The sequence below is a fragment of the Castor canadensis genome, chromosome 13 (assembly GCF_047511655.1).
Source record: "Castor canadensis chromosome 13, mCasCan1.hap1v2, whole genome shotgun sequence".
NCBI lineage: Eukaryota > Metazoa > Chordata > Mammalia > Rodentia > Castoridae > Castor > Castor canadensis.
The window spans coordinates 101,295,866-101,314,275 of NC_133398.1; the positions used below are offsets into that span (position 1 = coordinate 101,295,866).

The window sequence follows — 18,410 nt, forward strand, 5'->3', positions numbered from 1 at the left end:
TCCACTTCAGCAGGCAGGGCCTGGGCAGACATGCTAAGGTGGGCAGCTATACAACCAGGGATTCCTAGGATTCCTAGGTCCAGCCATTTTGGGAACTGGGCCCACACCGATGCAGGCATGGTGGCCCTTCAGGAAGGAGTGTGGGACCCAGTGCCTGTGGTGGATGGTGCTGGATCAGCCTAGACAAAAGGTGGAGGATCCATCTTTGTTGTGGAAACTGCTTCCTGGAACAAGCCTTGCCTCATCGGAATGCTGAGCCTGGCTTTCCTAGCTTGGCAAGTATTGTGCCTGCTTCGCTAGATGACCAAACTGGTTTAGGAAGAAAGAATTCCTAGGACAGCCCTGCCTGGAGGCCTGTTCCCTGCCATACTGGCATAGGCTTCTCCTGGAACCAGGCCCCTGTGTGTGTGCTCAGTGTCTTGAGGTACACCTGTTCCCAGGCCCTTCATACGTTTGCCCAGACTGAAGGGTCAACAGCTTATACTGCTGGGGCAAATGGTCAGCTCACTGTGAGGTGACCATATGCTCTCTGGATAGTGCTAACAGGGTATTTGGGTGACTTTTCTTTGTAGGTGAGGAAACTTTCAGTAGACTTTATCAGGAAGTCAAGCTACCCTTCTGCTGACTCCAGAGCAGAGATGTGTCCCCACACAGTCTTGTGGAGAGCAGCAGGATTGGATAACTGTGGGAAGTGGAAAGGGGCAGGCACTGACTTTGGGCTGCTCTTCGAACCCTAAGTGGACTGATTGTTGGTAACCCTGACCTGGTAGCCTTGTTTCCCCACACACCCAGCCTCAGGAGCTCAAGCCTTGTAGCCCAGTTTATAGATGAGCGCAGCTAGTGTGCCCAGCTGGAGTTATGGTTGGCCCATGGCAGAACCAGGAGGTGGGCCCAGGCTGCCTAGCTCCAGGTGTGCACATACCTGCTCTCTCTCTCCTGTTCTGCAGCTAGAAAGTGCTCAGGGAAGCTCTTGCCAGTGGGCCAGTCTGTGTGGACAAAAAAGGGAAGGGATTCTTGTCTGAAGCTTTAGGGGCCCTTATGTGAGGGCCCAGGTCTCCTAGCCTCTGTGTTTTGTCTTTGTGTTTTGCCCACACTGTTTCCTCCACCTAAAGCACCTCCCCATCCTCCCAGGCTGACAGTGGCCTCTGTTTCCTCCTCTGCACCCAGCTAAGGATCATGGATGCAGCCCTTCCTGTACATACTTAACAGATTTTCTGACCTGGCTGGTTCATACCTCCTTGGGTATCATGGTGGACTCCCATTCCCTGAGGTTTGGGGCCTTGTTGAGCCATGCCTTCAGCCCTTTTGCTTTTAGTTTATTTTTCAAATAAGGTCTTCCTTTTTTGCCTGGGGCCAGCCTTGGACCACTAACATCCTACCTATGCTTCCTGCATAGCTAGAATTACAACTGTGAGCTACCATGCCCAGCTTATTTGTTGAGATGGAGTCTCACTAACTTTTTAGCCAGGCAGTCCCTAAATGCAACCTTCCTGATCACCTCCTCCTGAGTAGGTAGGGTAACAGGTATGAGTCACTGTCCCCAGCAACTTACAGATTTTCTACAATAGGAAGTAATGCTTGAAAATTGTTCCAGGGTTTTAAGGACCTCCAGGTGACAATAGGGAGCTTTGTGGGTGCTCAAGTCATGAGAGGATGAGAATTGCTGCCTAGACCAGGACTCAGCAAACTACCATCCTGTGGACCAGCCTGGGTTTACAATAAAATTTGATTAGAGCAAGCAAGGTCCCAAAGTCAAACCACAGGAGACATCCTGGTGTTAGTTTCAAAGATCCTGCTTTTAAACCACAGGAAGCACTTGTCAGTCCTTATCTCTTACTCCATTGTCCTGCTTCTCAGGGCAATGCTCTCAGTCTCTGTTCTGGATGGCGCCACCAGGAAAGACAGAGGAGAGCAGGGAGTCACTCCCTAAGCTTGTATTCTAAGGCTTCTAACGTTGAGGGCTGGTGGGGCTTTTGGGTAAGAGGCCTCGCAAGTAGACAGGTTACAGATGAGGAAATTGAAGGCACAATGATTAGTGCCCACCATTACGACCCATCTCTGCTGTTGAGGTAGTGGCTGCAGGTGGGTTCATATGCTCCAACATGTACCCAGGACCTGCCCTGCTCCTGCCATTTGTCTCTCAGGAGTGGGGCATGGGAACACTGGGCCCATCTCTAGGTCACATCAGCCCTGTCCTGTCTCCCCACCCCCCTGCACTGCATCATCCCACACTGCAGCCAGACTGTGTGCACTTCGCAAGTCACTGGGCTCTATGGAGCCTCCATTTCTCCACATGCAGTCATTGCATGTGCAGGGTCCCCCCATGGAGCCATAGAACTGGCTAGCACACAGGTTGTGTCTGGTGTACAATAGGTGCTGCTGTCATTAAGGAATGAGGTCACCCTGCCTGTGGGGGCAGTTCAGACAAGCCCTTAGGGTGAGCAACGAGGGGCCAGCCAGAGCCTGGTCTGCCTTGAGAGGGACCCATCACCTCCTCTCCCCGATGAGGTTCCTGCAGCGATACTCAGGACCTGAGTGAGTACAGATGGGGTGACTGAAGATCTAGTGTGCTTTTACTCTGCTCTAGGGGATAAGACAGGGAAGTCACAGAAGTCAGGTACTGCTCCCATCATAAATTCCAGCCTGCCCTGTGCTGCCCCTACCTGCCCAGGCTCCCCCTTCAGACTCCCCTCCCTTCTGACCCCCTTCCTGCCCAAGCCGCCTCCATCATATTCACACCTTCACCACTCCCCACTGCCTTCAGAGTGGCTCCTGATGTTTCAGAGTCCCAGGACCTCCTAACCCCACATCTCTGCTCATGCTGTTCCCTAAGCTGAGGCTATCCTTCCCACCACCCTTGGTTTTGAAATCTTTTAGTGCCCCTATGATTTTTCTTCCTGGCCTAGATCGATTCTCTCTGTCTTTCTCTCTCTGTCTGTCTCTCTCTGTCTGTCTCTCTCTGTCTCTTTCTCTCTCTGTCTCTCTGTCACACACACACACACACACACACACACACACACACACACACGACAGGCCATTCTGGGTCCTGCAGCCTGTCCTGAGGCCACAGCCCTAAGGAAGGATCCAGTCTTCCTAATCATATCTGGCCCTGGCCTCCTGTAGGCATAGATGGGTGTGGCTGACCTTGAGCATCCCAGGGGACTCTGTTTTGGCAGAAACAAACATGGGCCTGTCTCCCTCCTGAAGGCGCCTGGCTGGCTATGGCCTCATGCCTGGGCTCTCCAGTCGCTGTTAGATCTTGCTCAGCCTCTGCAGTTTCAGAGCAGCAGGCAGGGTGTGGCTCTGAGCCTGTGCTGAGAACAGCATCTGCCTGCACAGCCTCTTGGAGACATCACCAGGGCACTGCTGCTGCCTCCTCACAACTTAGATGAGAAAGGCAGGCGCTTGGGTGTTCCAGCTAACCTGTCTTCTTTCTTCCCTAGAGCAGTTGCGGAAGTTTGTGGGCAATGGTAGGTTGGCTACATCTGGAGTCGCCCCCTCCTAGGCTGGATCCTCACAGAGGCTCCCACTCTGCAGCAAACCACCTGGGAGGTCCAAATGAGGCACAGCTGGTGACCCCACAAGTCAGACAAGAACTCCCCTTTCCCTTGAGCATGTCCTTGGAAAGGGACAGAAAGGGACAAGCAACCTGTTGACTAGAAGGAGGGCAGAGGGAGTGATGACAGGTATCCTGGGGGGAGGCAGGTTTTGAGATGAACTTCAAAGGCTGTGTAGGTTTGTGTGAGGTGGGGTTGAGAGTGTTTTCATTAGGGGAGCTGTGGCCCGGGCGTGGTCTCCACCTCTCAGAACCCCAGCCTCCTGGCCTTATAAGCTGGTGTCAGTAGGCACAGGAATAGGCTCCCTATTTTGTAGGTCCATACTGCACAGGTTAGGGGTATGATTCTTCAGAAATATCTAAGTTGTTTTTGTAAGCAGCTTTAGTGAGGCATAAATGAAATGTAGAGAGCTGCCTACATGTAAAATGTTTAGTACAAGTTTTCATACAGGTACAGCTTATGGTACCATCAGCATAACCCTGGTAGTGAATGTGTTCCTCACCTCCCACATTTCCTCCTCCCTTCCCTACCTCCAGGGGTCACAGTATAAACTAGATTGCATTTTCTAGAATTTTCTATAAATGGAATTGCACTGTCTGTACCTTTTTCTTCTGGTGTTCCACTAAGGTAATTTTGAGATATTTCTATGTTAATGTATCAATAGTTGATTCCTTTTTTATTATATATAGTGTTTCATCATACAGGTCTTAAATTTTCTCTTAAATCCCTTTCCCTACTGATGGTTATTTGGTTGTTCTGGCAGCTACAAATACCTCCTCCTTCTTTCTTCTTTCTTCTTTCTTCCTTCTTCCTTCTTCCTTCTTCTTTCTTTTTCTTCATCTTGCTATATAGGCACGGTTGGTCTTGAACTCCCAATCTTCCTGCTTTTACTTCCCTAAATAACAGATACACATACAAGTCTTGTATGGACATGTGCTTTCGTTTCTCTTGGGTAAGTACCTAGGAGTGGATGACTGTGATTCAAAAATAGTTGGAAAAAAATTGCAGAAAGTTTTTCTTGTTGCTCTCTAAACAATGCAGTATAACAACTATTTACATAGTATTTACATTGTATTAGGTGGTATAAGTTACAGAGACGTGTTTTAATTCCTAACATTCTGGTATTTCATTTTGTTAGAATTTGCATTTCCCCAGTGATTCTTTCCCATGCATATGTATTCTTGGGTGAAGTTTCTGTTCAGTTCTTTTGCTCAGTTTTTATGGAGTTGTTTTTCTTATTACTGAATGTTGAGAGTTCTTTATATTCTGTATACAAGTCCTTCATCATGTTTGCAGAGTTTCGCAGTCTATGACTACTTGCCTTTTCATGTCTTAACATGTCTTTTTTTTTTTTTTTGGTAGGACTAGGGTTTGAACTCAGGGCTTTACATTTTTCACACTTTGAAAGCAGGCACTCTACTGCTTGAGCCGTACCTCTAGTTCATTTTGCTGGGTCTCTCAAACTATTTGCCTGGGCTGGCCTTGACCTGCAATCCTCCCAATCTCAGCCTCCCAAATAGCTAGGATTACAGGCATGAGACACCAGCACCTAGCTGAACATGTCTTTAAATAGCTTCAGTTCTTAGTTTTAAGGGCCAGTTTACCAATTTATAGATTATATCCAAGGTCACAAACTTTTTCTCTTGTGTTTTCCTCTAGTTTTTTACTTACAATATTTTAGACAGTGATCCATTTTGAGTTGATTTTCATGTACAGAGGGAGGCATGGATCAAAGTTCTTTTCTTGGTTTCTTGTTTGTTTTGTTTTTGAACAACCTTTTTATTTTTTTGGCATTACTTGAGTTCGAACTCAGGGCTTTGCGCTTACTACACAGGCACTCTATGCTTGAGCCACTCACCATCCCTTTTTCATGTTTTTTTTTTTTTTTTAAGATAGGGTCTTACAAACTATATGCCTAGGCTGGCTTCAAACCTTGATCCTCCTGATCTCTGCCTCATGAATAGCTCGGATTACAGGTGTGAGCCACTGGTGCCTGACAATATATCACAATTTATTGATAGTGATGCTTCTTCTTTTGGCAGATTCTTGGGAATTTTCTGGTTTGGGCTTTGTCAGTAATAATACTATAAATAATTCCTTTTCCTGTACCCTTTTTATGCATGTATTCTCCCCAGTACATGCAAAGGAGTGGTAGAGTTGGGCTGGAGAACAGGGCCTTGTTTAGCAGACCTGCTTAGGATGTGTACCAGTTATTCTTATACACCAGAGGAGGAGGGGTCCTGGGTTTTAGGCAAGGAGTGATGGGCTGTGTCCTTGTGCACTGTTGAAGTTGTTTGTTGAGTAACGGAAAGAACAGGTAAAGCACACATGCTGCAGTGGCAGAAGACAGCGCTGCTGGGGCTGTTCTCACCACACTCATTGACACTGACCTGTCTGGTGGTATCTGGACTAGTTTTTGAAGATGGAAACTGAGGTTATTGATTGGACTGTTCATTTTTTTTCAAAGTAGGCATTTAGTGCTATAAGTATCCTAAGTATTTGCTTTTTTGAGGTGCCACAAATTCTCATGTGCATTTCATTTTCATTCAGTTAAAATACTTTCACTTGACAGATGGGTTACTTAGAAGTGTATTATTTAATTGCCAAATATTTGGTGATCTTTTAAAGATCTTTCTGTTAATGTGGATATTCATTTGTCCTAGCATTACTTGTTAAAAATGATACTTCTACCACTGAATTATTTTGTGTCCTTATCAAAAATCAATTGATCATATATTCAGGTTTGCTGGGGGGACTCTATTCTGTTCTGTTGGTCACTATGTCTATCCTTACGCCAGTACCACACTGTTTTGATCACTTACAGTATTGTGTTATGTTTTGAAATTGGAAATTATGAGCCTCCTACTTTATTATTCATTTTTAGTGTTCTTTTAAGTATTCTAGGACTTTTGCAGTTCCATGTGAATTTGGAAGTTGGCGTTTCTATTTCTACAAAAAAGGCCTTTGAAATTTTGATAACGGATTACATTAAATATCAAGTTATTTGCCTTTTTAAACAGACTTAAGAAGAATAAGTCTTCAATGTTCACCCACATAGTTAACCTTTTCTGGAACTCTTAGTTCTTCCTTTAAGGCTTAGATTTCCATATAATTCTGTTTTTCTTCTTTGTGAGGGATTTTATTTAATATACCTTGTGATACAAGTATACAGCTTTTATATGTCTGCAGTCTTTCCTTAACTTATGTGTAAACCATTTTCTCTGGGTATGATGTTCTAATTGGCAGTTGTTTTGTCTTAAAGATTTTGCTCCACTCTCTTCTGGCTTGTTAGAGAAATTTGCTGTCATCCTTATCTTTGCTCCACTGTCAGTCATGTGTCCTTTCTCTCTGGCTGATTTTCGTAGGTTTATTATTATTATTATTATTTAAATTTTTATTATTGTTGTACTGGGGGGGTACATTGTGAAATTTACAAAATGATTTTCGTAGTTTTGTTGCATTACTCACTTTAAATAATTTCATTATGCCTTGGTATAGATATAGTTGTCTTAGTATTTCTTGTACTTATAATTAACAAGCTGCTACTCTTTGTGGCTTTATAATTTTCATCGAATTTGGAAATTTTTCAGTCATTTTTGTCTTCAAATTTTTTTTTTCTGTCCTTCCCTCTTCCTCTCTTGTAGGGACTCCAGTTACCCAAAGATTACAGTCTTTGAAATTGTCCCATATACTTCACTGCTGTGCTTTCTGGTTTATTGCGTTTTGTTTTAGCTGGGTTTATGTGTGTGTGTGTGTGTGTATGTGTGTGTGTGTGTGTGTGTGTGTGTGTGTGTGTGTGTGCGTGCGCATTTGCACTTGGGACAGTTTGCTGTGTTTCAGAGTTGACTCACCTGTTAATCCCTACTTTTCATCTCTAGATGTTCCGGTTGGATCTTTGACATTTTAGTACGTTCAGTCTCTCCGCTGCTCCTGACTTGTGGGATTCAGTCCTGGTACTTCTCAGTCCAGCTTCCCCTTTTGTAGCCACATCAGGTCTGAGTACTGTCCATTAATATTTTGGGGCAGTTCATTGGGATTTCACCTATTGGCAGGTGAGTGTTTTTGTTTTCCCGTTTGTGTTCTGGAGCTTTGCCTGGGGTGTGGTGACTTGGAAATGGATTAATCCTTTCATGGTTTCTCTTTACATTTTGCTCTGCTGTACTAGAGCAGTGTGTAATCCAGGGTGATTTTTCATTCTAAGAGTGCTCCCCCTGCCCCCTGCTCATGAATCAGGAGGGCCCCCTCTGGCTAGTGAAGATTATTTCCTGTGCCCCTCTGTGTGCTCTCTTCTGTGGCTTCCTTCCTCCACCCTGCATTAACCATCCATCCTTAGTGAAGACTTGTCCCCATCCACAGCTCTGCCTTCCTCACTGCCCTGCCCACTATCTTCCAGTTCCTCCTCCTCAAGCTTTCCACCTGCCTCAGTCCCCTTTTCTGTGCTGTACCCAGCCTGGGGAAGTTCCTTCTGGAGGGGTGAGAACTGTTGTGGGGCTCCTCTTGGCCAGTCTCTTCATTACCTGGTGCAGTGACTTAAAAACTGCTATTATTCATACATTTTGTTCCTGTCATTTTCCAGTTTTTTAATTTTCACATAGGAGATAGATTCACTTCCATGACTATCACTTTCCAGCTGGAGGTGGACGTCTTTGTCACAGTATGTTTGAAAAGGTTGGGAGCTTGGGTGGAGGATATTCAGGGCCTAGGTCAGAGAGCCTGGGCTCAAGCAGTGTGTTGCTGTGCTTAGCCTCTGTACCTTGAGAAGGCTTCTGTGGAGGTGTCTGTGTCCCCAGCTTCAAGTTCATGGACATGCCCTAAGCAGCTGCAGGTGCTAGACTCTTCAGTCAGTCCTCCCTGTACACCAGGGGACCTGCCCCATGTTGGCCTACAGCCCACAACCTCCTCTCCTTCACCTAATGAGTGATGGGGACTTGGGGCTCAGGCTGCCACTCAGGCCAGGAACTCTGGGTTGGGGCTAGCTCCATGCCTGTCTTCCCTTTGTGTGTTCCATGGTGGGCAGACAGTCTGGGTTAGGTGCTATAGAGATGCATTCTGGTCCTTCCCTGGGGCCAGGATGAAGGAGAACAAAACAGGAATCACAAAGCTGAGCTGCTTTGATTTGAAACACAGAGTGGATGCTGTTTCAGAGGGCCAGGGACAGATGAGTAAAATGCAGCCCCTTGGGAGGGAGCATGGGTGACTTGGACATTCACAATCTATGTCCAGGAGTGTTCAGATCCTCACACACAGTCCCAATGCCAGCCCTGGTTGTCCTGCTAAACTGTATTGTTCTGTTAGCCACTTCCAGGGCCTCCTCACAGTGCCATGAGGTAGGCCTGGCTTCCCTTGTCTCAGACCAGACCTGCTTCATTTTACTGCTTCCCTGTCATAAGAGAAATGAGTTGTTCTCTATGTTTTAATTTGTTGATATTTGAAACTAACTGTCCAGCTAATTAACATCCTTATACAATGTGACTTTGTACATTTTCCCAGTTGTTTTTTTGGACTGAACTCCTAGACTCTAAGTAGTAAATGAATGAAAATGCTCTTTTTTCTCACTTAAAGCCATCCATTCATTTTCTTGCCCTTCAGTAGCAGAATGGGAGGCCAGGCCAGCCAAGGTCCTAGGCTGTGGATGCAGTACAACTGCTGACCCTGAGGTGTAGGTAGTCATTCAACTCCCCTTGCTGGCCAATTTTACTCATAGGGTCTTCTCCCTAAGCCCCAGGGTCCTGTGCCCACCTTGTTGCTTGCCCCCAACACCTCCCCCTCCAAATGCTGGTGTGTGTGCCTCTTGGCCTGTGCACACCGGGCTGGCCTCTCTGGCTGGTCCTGACCATGCCACCGGCCCTGCGGCCTGACTGACTGGCCCAGGTTTCTCCCAGAACAAAGGAAGGCTGGATTGGCATCAAGCAGCTGGATGGGGAGACGCCCTCACCCTGCATGGCACACTTCCTTGAGCTTGATTTTCCCATCCAGAGTGGGGAGGAATTTGGGGCTATGTGGGCAGCTCTAGGGTTGTTCCTTATTGGCTCAGCCAGGCTCCCAATGGCTTTGACCCTTGCTGGTCCTCAGGAGCTTCCCTGCCAGGCCCTAGCTTGAGGAATGGTGCTTTGTCCTCCATGCTCCATCCTGAGCTCCTAAGAGTTCCCAGGGAAGCATGCTCACCTCACATGTAGCTCAATGCATATTTATACACATGCATGCCACAGACCCACCCTCTAGATTGAGGGCCCCTTCCCCACCTCAAGTTGCTTGTTGTCTTGGGTCTCCATTGCTCCGTGGTCCCGGAATACCCATCTCATGAATATATTATGTTCTGGTGCAGGCGTTTGGACAGGCTCACACAAACCACAAGAAGGTGGCCGCGGATGGTGAGAGCCGGGAGGAGAGCCTAATCCAGGAGTCAGCATCCAAGGAGCAGTACTACGTGCGGAAGGTGCTGGAGCTACAGACAGAGCTGAAGCAGCTGCGCAATGTCCTTACCAATACACAGTCTGAGAATGAGCGCCTCACATCCGTGGCCTAGGAGCTGAAGGAGGTGAGCAGGGTGGGGGTGATGTCTGTTTCTGTGACAATGTACTGCATGGCATATGTACCTAAGGGAGCAGTTGGGCTGTGCTGGCTTCTGTGGCTTCATTCTGCCTTTGTCTTGCTCCTCTAGTCTCTGCAGCTAATAGGCAAATGCACTAGTGCTGCAGTGTCTGGCGTGCCCGTTAGTGATGCAGGGCCCTTGAGCAGGCCCAAAGTCAGCCTACAGGATGTTGCTATCACTGGGTGACTCCTTGCCTGGGGGATGTTTTGTTTCACTTAGGGCTTAGCTATGCCTGGCTGGTAGGGACTTACCACGAGCAAGGAGGCATGTAAAGGGAGAGTTCTGTGGGCCTTGGTTGGGACCCTGAACAAGGCATGGTACAACTTGTGGTTTGGTGGCCATAGAGACAAAGATAGGGCCAAGATCCAGAGAAAAGTCTGGCCAAGTGCAGGTGGTGCAAGAGAGAGCAGTGCCCTCTGAGGAAGGGTGGAGCCTCATCACCAACGCAAGGGTGGGTCAGATACCAGAGACAGCAGGCAGACCCGGATGTACCCATGTGAGTCTTGGCTGTGGACCTCGTGGTCATGGCCTTTCGGGGTCACCCTCATGGAGGGATGCTGTACCCCTTACTGTACTAGAGGCCTGGGCTTCAGTTCCATCCTCACTTTCTCTGTCTGTAAACCCATAGTCTTGGAGGCCCATTGTTAGGGGACACCCTTTGTGCCTTCACCCCAAGCACCTCTGGACTCCTGTTCCAGCTGCAGAAGCCCCACTCTCTGTGGTAGATGTTCTACTGAGAGTTCAGCAGGGCATAGCTCCTGAGAGTGTACAGCAGTCAGGGCCCTACAGGCAGGGTGTACAGCAGCTATTGGCCCAGTATGCCAGGATTTGGGGACACTGCTCCGGGGGTTAGCAGTAGCAGGGAACTGCTACTTCCACTGGCCTAAGGGCTCCAGAGACCTGTGGAGGAATTTGGCCCAGACCTGGAGGGCAGCACTCAGATGCTGAAGCCATAGTGGATGATCCCATTTCCTCCCACGAGGATGGCTCTGGTGAGGGTGAGAGGAAGGGATGTCACCTGGGGGAGACGGATCCCTACCTGCCCCTTCTGCCATCCATCTACCTGGCCTTTCTTCCTGAAAGGCCATTGCAGGGCTGTCTCCCACATTCAGCCCTTTTCCTGGGCAGTGAGAGAACTAGATACCCCATTGGGCCGGAAATGAGCTCAGTGAGTTAAGGACAAGCAGGTCTAGGGTTGGGGGGAGATTCCTACTATTCCTGTTTGTGCTTCAAAAGGAAATCCTGAGTCTCCCTACATGCTCCTCAGTCCTCTTTTCTCTCCAGAGAGTCCCTGCCTTGGTCTCTAGACCTGTGGGGCTTCCTCCCCTTGCCTGCCCATCCTCCCTTGCTGCAGAGCTTTAGGAACCCTCCCAGGTCTGAGGTGGTGGCTCTGGTCTCCCTCATCACTTGTCCCAGCCACACCCAGCTCCTGTCTCCATTGCTGCTGCTTCCTGGTCTGAGCTGTTGTGTTGAACTCCCACTGGCATGGCTGTCCTCCTCCCTGCCCTAGGCTTGTATGCCCATGGGTTGGACTGGTCTTGCTGGCTGTGAGCATTTAGTGATGTATTGTGTCCTTTGACCTACTAACCCTGTCCCTGACATCCCTTCCCATTTTTCCTCACTGTTAGGACCCATGAAGCTTTATGGTAGGTACCAAACATACTTAGCCTGTGTAGATAGTTCTGACTGCCTCAGACAAGTTATCCTGGTGATGCTCCTTGTGTTCTGTCATACATGAGGAAACAGGCTGGGGAGGGGTAGCAGCCCCGGGGCTCTGCCCTCTGCCCTCTGTTGTGTGGAGGACCCACAGTAGACAGCTCAGCCAGCTTTTGTCCTGCTAGCATTCTTTCTTGGGGAGGAGGTTGGACCCTAATAGGTAACTGAGCATTTGAGGAATGGCTAGGTAGGGGATGTGGTCCCATTTCCCAGAGGAAGAACCAGAGGCCCAGAGAGTCTGAAGCAGGTGGCAAGAGCAAGACTCTGTATACATGCTGAGGTCCCACTGGTCCCAGCAAGGGAGGGTGGGCTCTGCTAGGCCCTCAGCAGAGACAAGTGTCTTGGATGGATGGAGTTGGGGGCTCTCGGGTGGGGGTGCAGCAAAGGGGGCTGCTGACCCCCCAGCCTTTGAGGCTGGCAGTTGTCACACTCTTCCTGCTGATTACAACCTGAGGTCAGGAGTTCCTGGGGAAGGGGGAGCTAAGATAGGCCTATTGACCTACCTCTTCCCTTCTGGGCTGCTAGTCTACACAGAGCAGGGCTTGTCCCTGCACTGTTGGGCTGACCTCAGACAGGCTCATGTGTGAGAAGGTGCTTCCCCGAGGGAAAACTAAACCCCCAGTGACCAATCAGAGCCTGCGTGAGCTCTCAACAGTTGGGTGTGTGCTAGGTGGAGGTAGCAGGCAGCAGGCCTGCCAACACCTGATAGTTGGGGATGGAACAGAAGTGCACATGTTTAGGTCTTGCAGTGTCAGCAGAGGCAGCACCCTCACCTGCTGCGTGGTGTTACTGGACCAGTCTGTGACTTATGTGTCCTTCTCTGTTCTTTTGTTACTACAAGGACACCCACCCAAAGGCCTGCATGGGCTCAAATACTTTTACTCACAGAGGCTCTGTTGTGGCTGACCCACTGGATTCTGGACCTGGACATGGTACTACGACAGAACTAAGAACTCACTCAGATGCATGGGCACTGCTTTGGGAGAACAACACTCCCTGTGTGCCTCTGTGGGTCCTTGTGCTAGCAGGTGTTTAACGCTGCCATCTACCTCATCTTTAGTTGGACAAATTGCTGTCTCTGCTCCAGCCACATGGAAGCTTTGAGCACTTCTCTCTCTCTCTCTCTCTCTCTCTCTCTCTCTCTCTCTCTCTCTCTCTCTCTCTCGGTGGTATTGGGGTTTGAACTCAGGGCCTCACGCTTGCTAGGCAAGCACTCTTAAAATTTGAGCCATTCCACTGGCCCTTTTTTGTGATGGGTTTTTTTGAGGTAAGGTCTCAAGAACTATTCGCCTAGGACTGGCTTCAAACTGTGATCCTTCTGATATCCCTCCTAAGTAGCTAGGATACAGGCATGAGCCACCAACACCCAGCTTTTCAGCATTTTGCCTGGAGGGCCTACTAGGGCTATTATTCTTGTCCCGCATACCTGGGGAGCTGGTGGGACTCAGATCTTGCTCTCAGCTTCTAGATCACCTGAAGAGCCAGCCAGTGCTACATGAAGTCATGCTGCATATGTGTGCACACCTACTGTGTGCAGGCACTTTTGAGTTTTCAAAGAGAAGGCAGGAATTGGCAGAGAGGTTGTCTGAGCGCTCCCTCAGGTGGTGTGTTGAGAGCCTGGGTGTACTCTGGCTTGCATGACACCTCAGGCTGTCAAGCCAGGGCCTTCAGTCCTGCTGTGGTGGCTGTGTGGGGGCTGTTTCCTCTCCTTCCATCCCAGTACCTACCTCATTCCCTTTCCTACCAGGTGAGGCTTGCTACCTAGTGGTCTTCTGCCTCTGTGGTGTCTGTGTCTTCTGGTGTCAACTCTGTCATCTCTTTGAGTTACTTAACACAAGGGCTGTGTCTGTTTGCCATAGATTTTAAATACTATATTAGTTTCAGGTGCCAAGCATTTGTCAGTAGTACGTTGTAGTTGTGCGTTATGTGACTCCCCTTTCCATTGCTTCCTTTTTCCCACTCGGTCATATTTCATTTTACTTATCAAATATTACTGTTTTGTGTGTCCCTGCATGTCACTTTGGAGTCTTGCCTATAAGGATGCGACTATCAGATAAACACACGAATGTGATTGGGAACAATCCCTGCATAAGCTGATGGGGCAGTGCAAGTGAGCACAGAGCTGTGGGCCCAGGGGATGGATGGGACTTTGACTGAGAGCTTCGAAGCAGGAAGCAGGGGTGTTGGTCTGGGGAAGCCATCTTGGCATTGGAAACAGGACAGGAAGTAGGGAAGGGATGGGTTAGGGGAAGTTGGCTAAGGGATAATTTTGCCTCCATGGTACATTGGCAGTGTCTGGAGACATCTTCACTTGCCTCAATGCAAGGGGCAGCACCTGGTGAACAGAGGTCAGGTAGCTGCTAAGCAGCCTGTGAGGTACAGGACAGCCCCTGCCACAGAGAATGTGATCTGGCTCTGAATGTCTTGAGAGCTGAGACTTAAGCTCCAAGGTCATACTGTTAGGCAACGGCATGGTTAGAATTCCAGTCTGGATTGCACCAGACCTGCACTAGCCTCTCTGTGTGATCATTTCTGACTCCTCACAGATGAGTTGGAGGCAGGAACCAGCTTTTAACAGCTTTGTTGAGGTAATTCATATTCCATACAACTCACCCATTGAAAAGTGTGTGATTTATGGGTTTTATATAGCATATTCACAAATAAGTGCACCATCCTAGTCATTTTTTCCTATTTTTCTTTTTGTGGTACTGGGGATGGAACCCAGGGCCTCACATATGCTAGGCAAGCTCTCTACCATTAAGCTACGTCTCGAGCCTTCAGAGTCAATTTTTATTTTTATATTTGGCGGGACTGTGGTTTGAACTCAGGCTTTCACACTTGAAAAGCGCACACTCTACTGCTTGAACCACACCTCCAGTCCATTTTGCTCTGGTTATCTTGGAGATGGGGGTCTCGTGAAGTATTTCCCTGTGCTGGCCTTGAACTGCAATCCTTTTGATCTCAGCCTCCCAAGTAGCTAGGATTACAGGAATAAGTGATTGGTGCCTGGCTTTTCACAGTCAATTTTAGAACATTTCATCACTCCAGAAAGAAACCCTGTTCAGTCACTTCCATCCCCCTACTCTAGCCTCACAAACCCATTTTCTGTCTATATGAATTTGCCTGTTCTAGACTTTTGTGTAAATGGAATTATACAAGGCATAACCTCCCGTGACTGGCTTCTTTCACTCAGCAGAATGTCTTCAAGTTTCACTCATGTCGTAGCAAGTAGTAGATGTCATTCCTTATTATAGCTGAATAACGCATTGTGTATGTAGACCACATTTTGTTTATTCATTCACCTATGTATGGACACTTGCATTCCTCCCGCCTTTTGGCCATCGTGAACATTGGTGTGCAGGATTCTGTGTGGATTTGTTTTATTTCTCTGGGCTAGATACTCTGTTTAACTGTTTGAGCACCTGCAAACTTTGTGCCACAGTATTGCCCCATTTACCAGTCCATCAGTATCATAACCTGGTCTTACAGATGGAGAAACTGAGGGTCAGAACAGGCTCAGTTACCTGCCAGTGGGTCCATAGCTGAGAGGGGCTAAAGGGATCCAACTCTGGGCTGAATGCTGCTTTCTTCAGATCACACTGCTGTAAGCTCCACCTCCTCTCTGGGCAGTCACACTGGTGCCCAAGTGTGGGTCCAAAATCCTGGCTGTGTGGCATATCACAGCATGACTGGCCAATCTGAGCTCCCCTGGTATCACTTGGAGGTAGAGGTAGTGGGGCTGCTCACACTGCTTTTCTCTTTGCCCTGATAGATCAACCAGAATGTGGAGATCCAGCGTGGCCGCCTGTGGGATGACATCAAGGAGTACAAGTTCCGAGAGGCCCGCCTGCTGCAGGACTACTCGGAGCTGGAGGAGGAGAACATCAGCCTGCAGAAGCAGGTGTCCGTGCTCAGACAGAACCAGGCAAGTCTTCAGCTGCAGGGTGTGGGTGGGAGCACAGGTCAGCTCTGGGCCTCTCAGTCCTCTCCTCTACCCCATCTTCAGTTTCCTGTCTGATTTCACACACCTGAGAACTAGGGCCAGCACCACCACAGTGGAGGCAAGGGACCTAGACACTCCAAGGCCACAAAACAAGGCCTGTAGTTGCAGTATTTGCTGACTGTTGGCCAAGCAAAGGTATGGGGGAAAAAATAATCCAAGAGGTGATGAAGAGGTTACACCAAAAACCACCAGAGGCTATATCTCCAGTGTCTGACTCCTCTCAGGTGCTGACCATGAATCCTGAAATGTTGTCATGCCTCTGCCTCATAGCAGGGATGTGGAGGGTCCCCTTGATGGGACAAGGCAAACGTGGACTCTAGGGACCATACAAGGCCTGAATGTCCTTCCCAGCTCTCCAGGAGCCACAGTGCTGCCGGAAACCTTTTCTCCCAGGAAATCCCAAACCTTTCCCCAGAATGCCATGCATGCTGTTCTTGGTTTCCTCAGAAACCCTCTACCATCCAGATCTTCTTAGGGCAAAAAAGTCACATCAGTGAGCCCAGTATTTATATCCTGCATGAGGAAGCTCTTGTGTTTATGTAGAAATCTCTGTGTTTGCAAAAGCAAGCAGGGAGCAGATTCTGCTTCCCAGGAACCCATAGGAAGAGCACTCACAGCCCCAGTCCTACAGTGACAGATAGCTCACGTTTATTTACATAACAGCTAATAAGCCTGAGGTACCATTGGTCATTGGCATTACTGCCCATAGAGCCTGGCCACAGAGTCCTGAGGAGAAAAGCGAAGGCTTGGGGAACCCTGCCCTTGGTGGAGTCACAACTCCCGCCTGGGATTCCTTGTCTCCTGGTTTGTGGCACTGGTGTTGGCTCAATGCCCACCTCCCATGAACATACCTAGGACACGGTACCAAGTGTCCCTTCCTACCCCAAATCCATAGAGATTCCTTCAGTTCTTCATTTTATTAATTTTTTTATCCAAATGTTACAGATGGTAAGATGTGTTTTTAAAAATTGCCCACAATCCCTAACCCTTCACATTAAACCATCTGCTCTTTGTCTACCTGCAAATATAATGTGAAGTTGGCAAGACTAATTGTGTTTTCTCTGTTACCTTCCAGCTCCTCAGAGTGCATTCTGAGGTTTTAGTGCCAAGGTATTATACCTTGGGAGAAATTTCAGTTCCTTTTTAAAATTTATTTGATGGTCCTGGGGTTTGAATTCAGGACCTCATCCTTGCTAGGCAGGTGCTGTACCACTTGAACCACTCCACCAGCCCCAGTTCCTTTTTTTTCAAAAAGTGATTTGAGTTAATCCTCATAGCATACATTGACATTTATATTTATGTGCCTTACGGTATTTGGTTAACTATTATTAATTGAATAATTTTATAGAATTTCAAATCAGCACACATGTGGTAATATTTTAAAGAAACCTAAGAGAAATTTGGTGGTATAGATGTATATTCACAGGGCTGCAGTATTGTAGGCTCTGTGTCTCAGGTGTTTTGTGTTGCATGCCCCTCACAGGCTCACTGGTCCTGGCACTGGACTGGGCATTTCTGCGCGCTTGCATCTCATGCCCTGAAACCCTCATAGCATCTGCTTCCCTCAGTGGGGGAAATAGCCTTGGCCACTGCCTCTTCCGAAGGATAGTGCTTCACCTTGTGCGTCTCCTTGCTCTTGGTGGCTGGGGAAGTGGCACCCTGGTGCAGTCTCCTAATTTATCAGACCTAACCGGAGCCTCCACATTGCCTTGACATGGAGTATTTGACCTCTCCTTCCCAGGTGGAGTTTGAGGGCCTCAAGCATGAGATCAAGCGTCTGGAGGAAGAGACTGAGTACCTCAACAGCCAGCTGGAGGATGCCATCTGGCTCAAGGAGATCTCTGAGCGGCAGCTGGAGGAGGCACTGGAGACGCTGAAGACAGAGCGGGAGCAGAAGAATAGCCTGCGCAAGGAGCTGTCACACTACATGAGCATCAATGACTCCTTCTATACCAGCCACCTGCAGGTCTCCCTGGATGGCCTAAAGTTCAGTAATGACACTGCCGCTGAGCCCAACAATGATGCTGAGGCCCTGGTCAACGGCTTTGAGCATGGTGTCCTGGTCAAGCCACCATTGGACAATAAGACGTCCACACCCAGGAAGGATGGCCTGGCGCCACCCTCCCCCAGCCTTGTCTCTGACCTGCTCAGTGAGCTGCACATCTCTGAGATCCAGAAGCTGAAGCAGCAGCTGGTGCAGGTGAGCAGGCAGGGCCTTGTGTGCTGGCCCAAGCTTGGGTCCTCCACATCACTGAAAGATCTGCCTCAACTGTGTAAGCAGAGCTTTCCTGACGTTTGACTCATGTTGATTTACTCACATTGTTTTTAAGTCCTGTGTCATTACATAAATGAAATTCTAGTAGAGAGTAGAGTCCTAGAGAAGTAGGTTCCTGATAATGTGAAATTTAGTACCATGGCACCCATGTTGCTGTCTTATCCGTGTCCTGTTATGTCAAGGTGAAGTGACACAATGCTGGCCCCTCATGTGACCCTCCCCTCCCATACCACAAGGTAGAGTAACAGTAGGGTCGTGCATGGGCTC

The 18,410-nt window shown here is 48.4% G+C and overlaps 1 protein-coding gene across 4 annotated transcripts in view; it reads left to right on the forward strand.

Moving 5' to 3' along the window:
* Positions 1 to 18,410, forward strand: part of LOC109685463 (protein bicaudal D homolog 2-like) — a 52,326-nt gene that overhangs the window by 26,013 nt on the left and 7,903 nt on the right. For 2 of the 4 annotated variants that reach the window (XM_074052346.1, XM_074052349.1), the window contains exons 5-8: positions 7,436 to 7,609; positions 9,883 to 10,095; positions 15,638 to 15,790; positions 17,610 to 18,068. In XM_074052346.1, coding sequence (XP_073908447.1) covers positions 17,796 to 18,068 — 273 coding nt within the window. In that variant the 5' untranslated portion in view covers positions 7,436 to 7,609; positions 9,883 to 10,095; positions 15,638 to 15,790; positions 17,610 to 17,795. Of the gene's footprint in view, positions 1 to 3,356; positions 3,471 to 7,435; positions 7,610 to 7,651; positions 9,217 to 9,882; positions 10,096 to 15,637; positions 15,791 to 17,609; positions 18,069 to 18,410 lie in introns of those variants that run through there. The other 2 variants (XM_074052347.1, XM_074052348.1) reach the window with 2 other exon arrangements.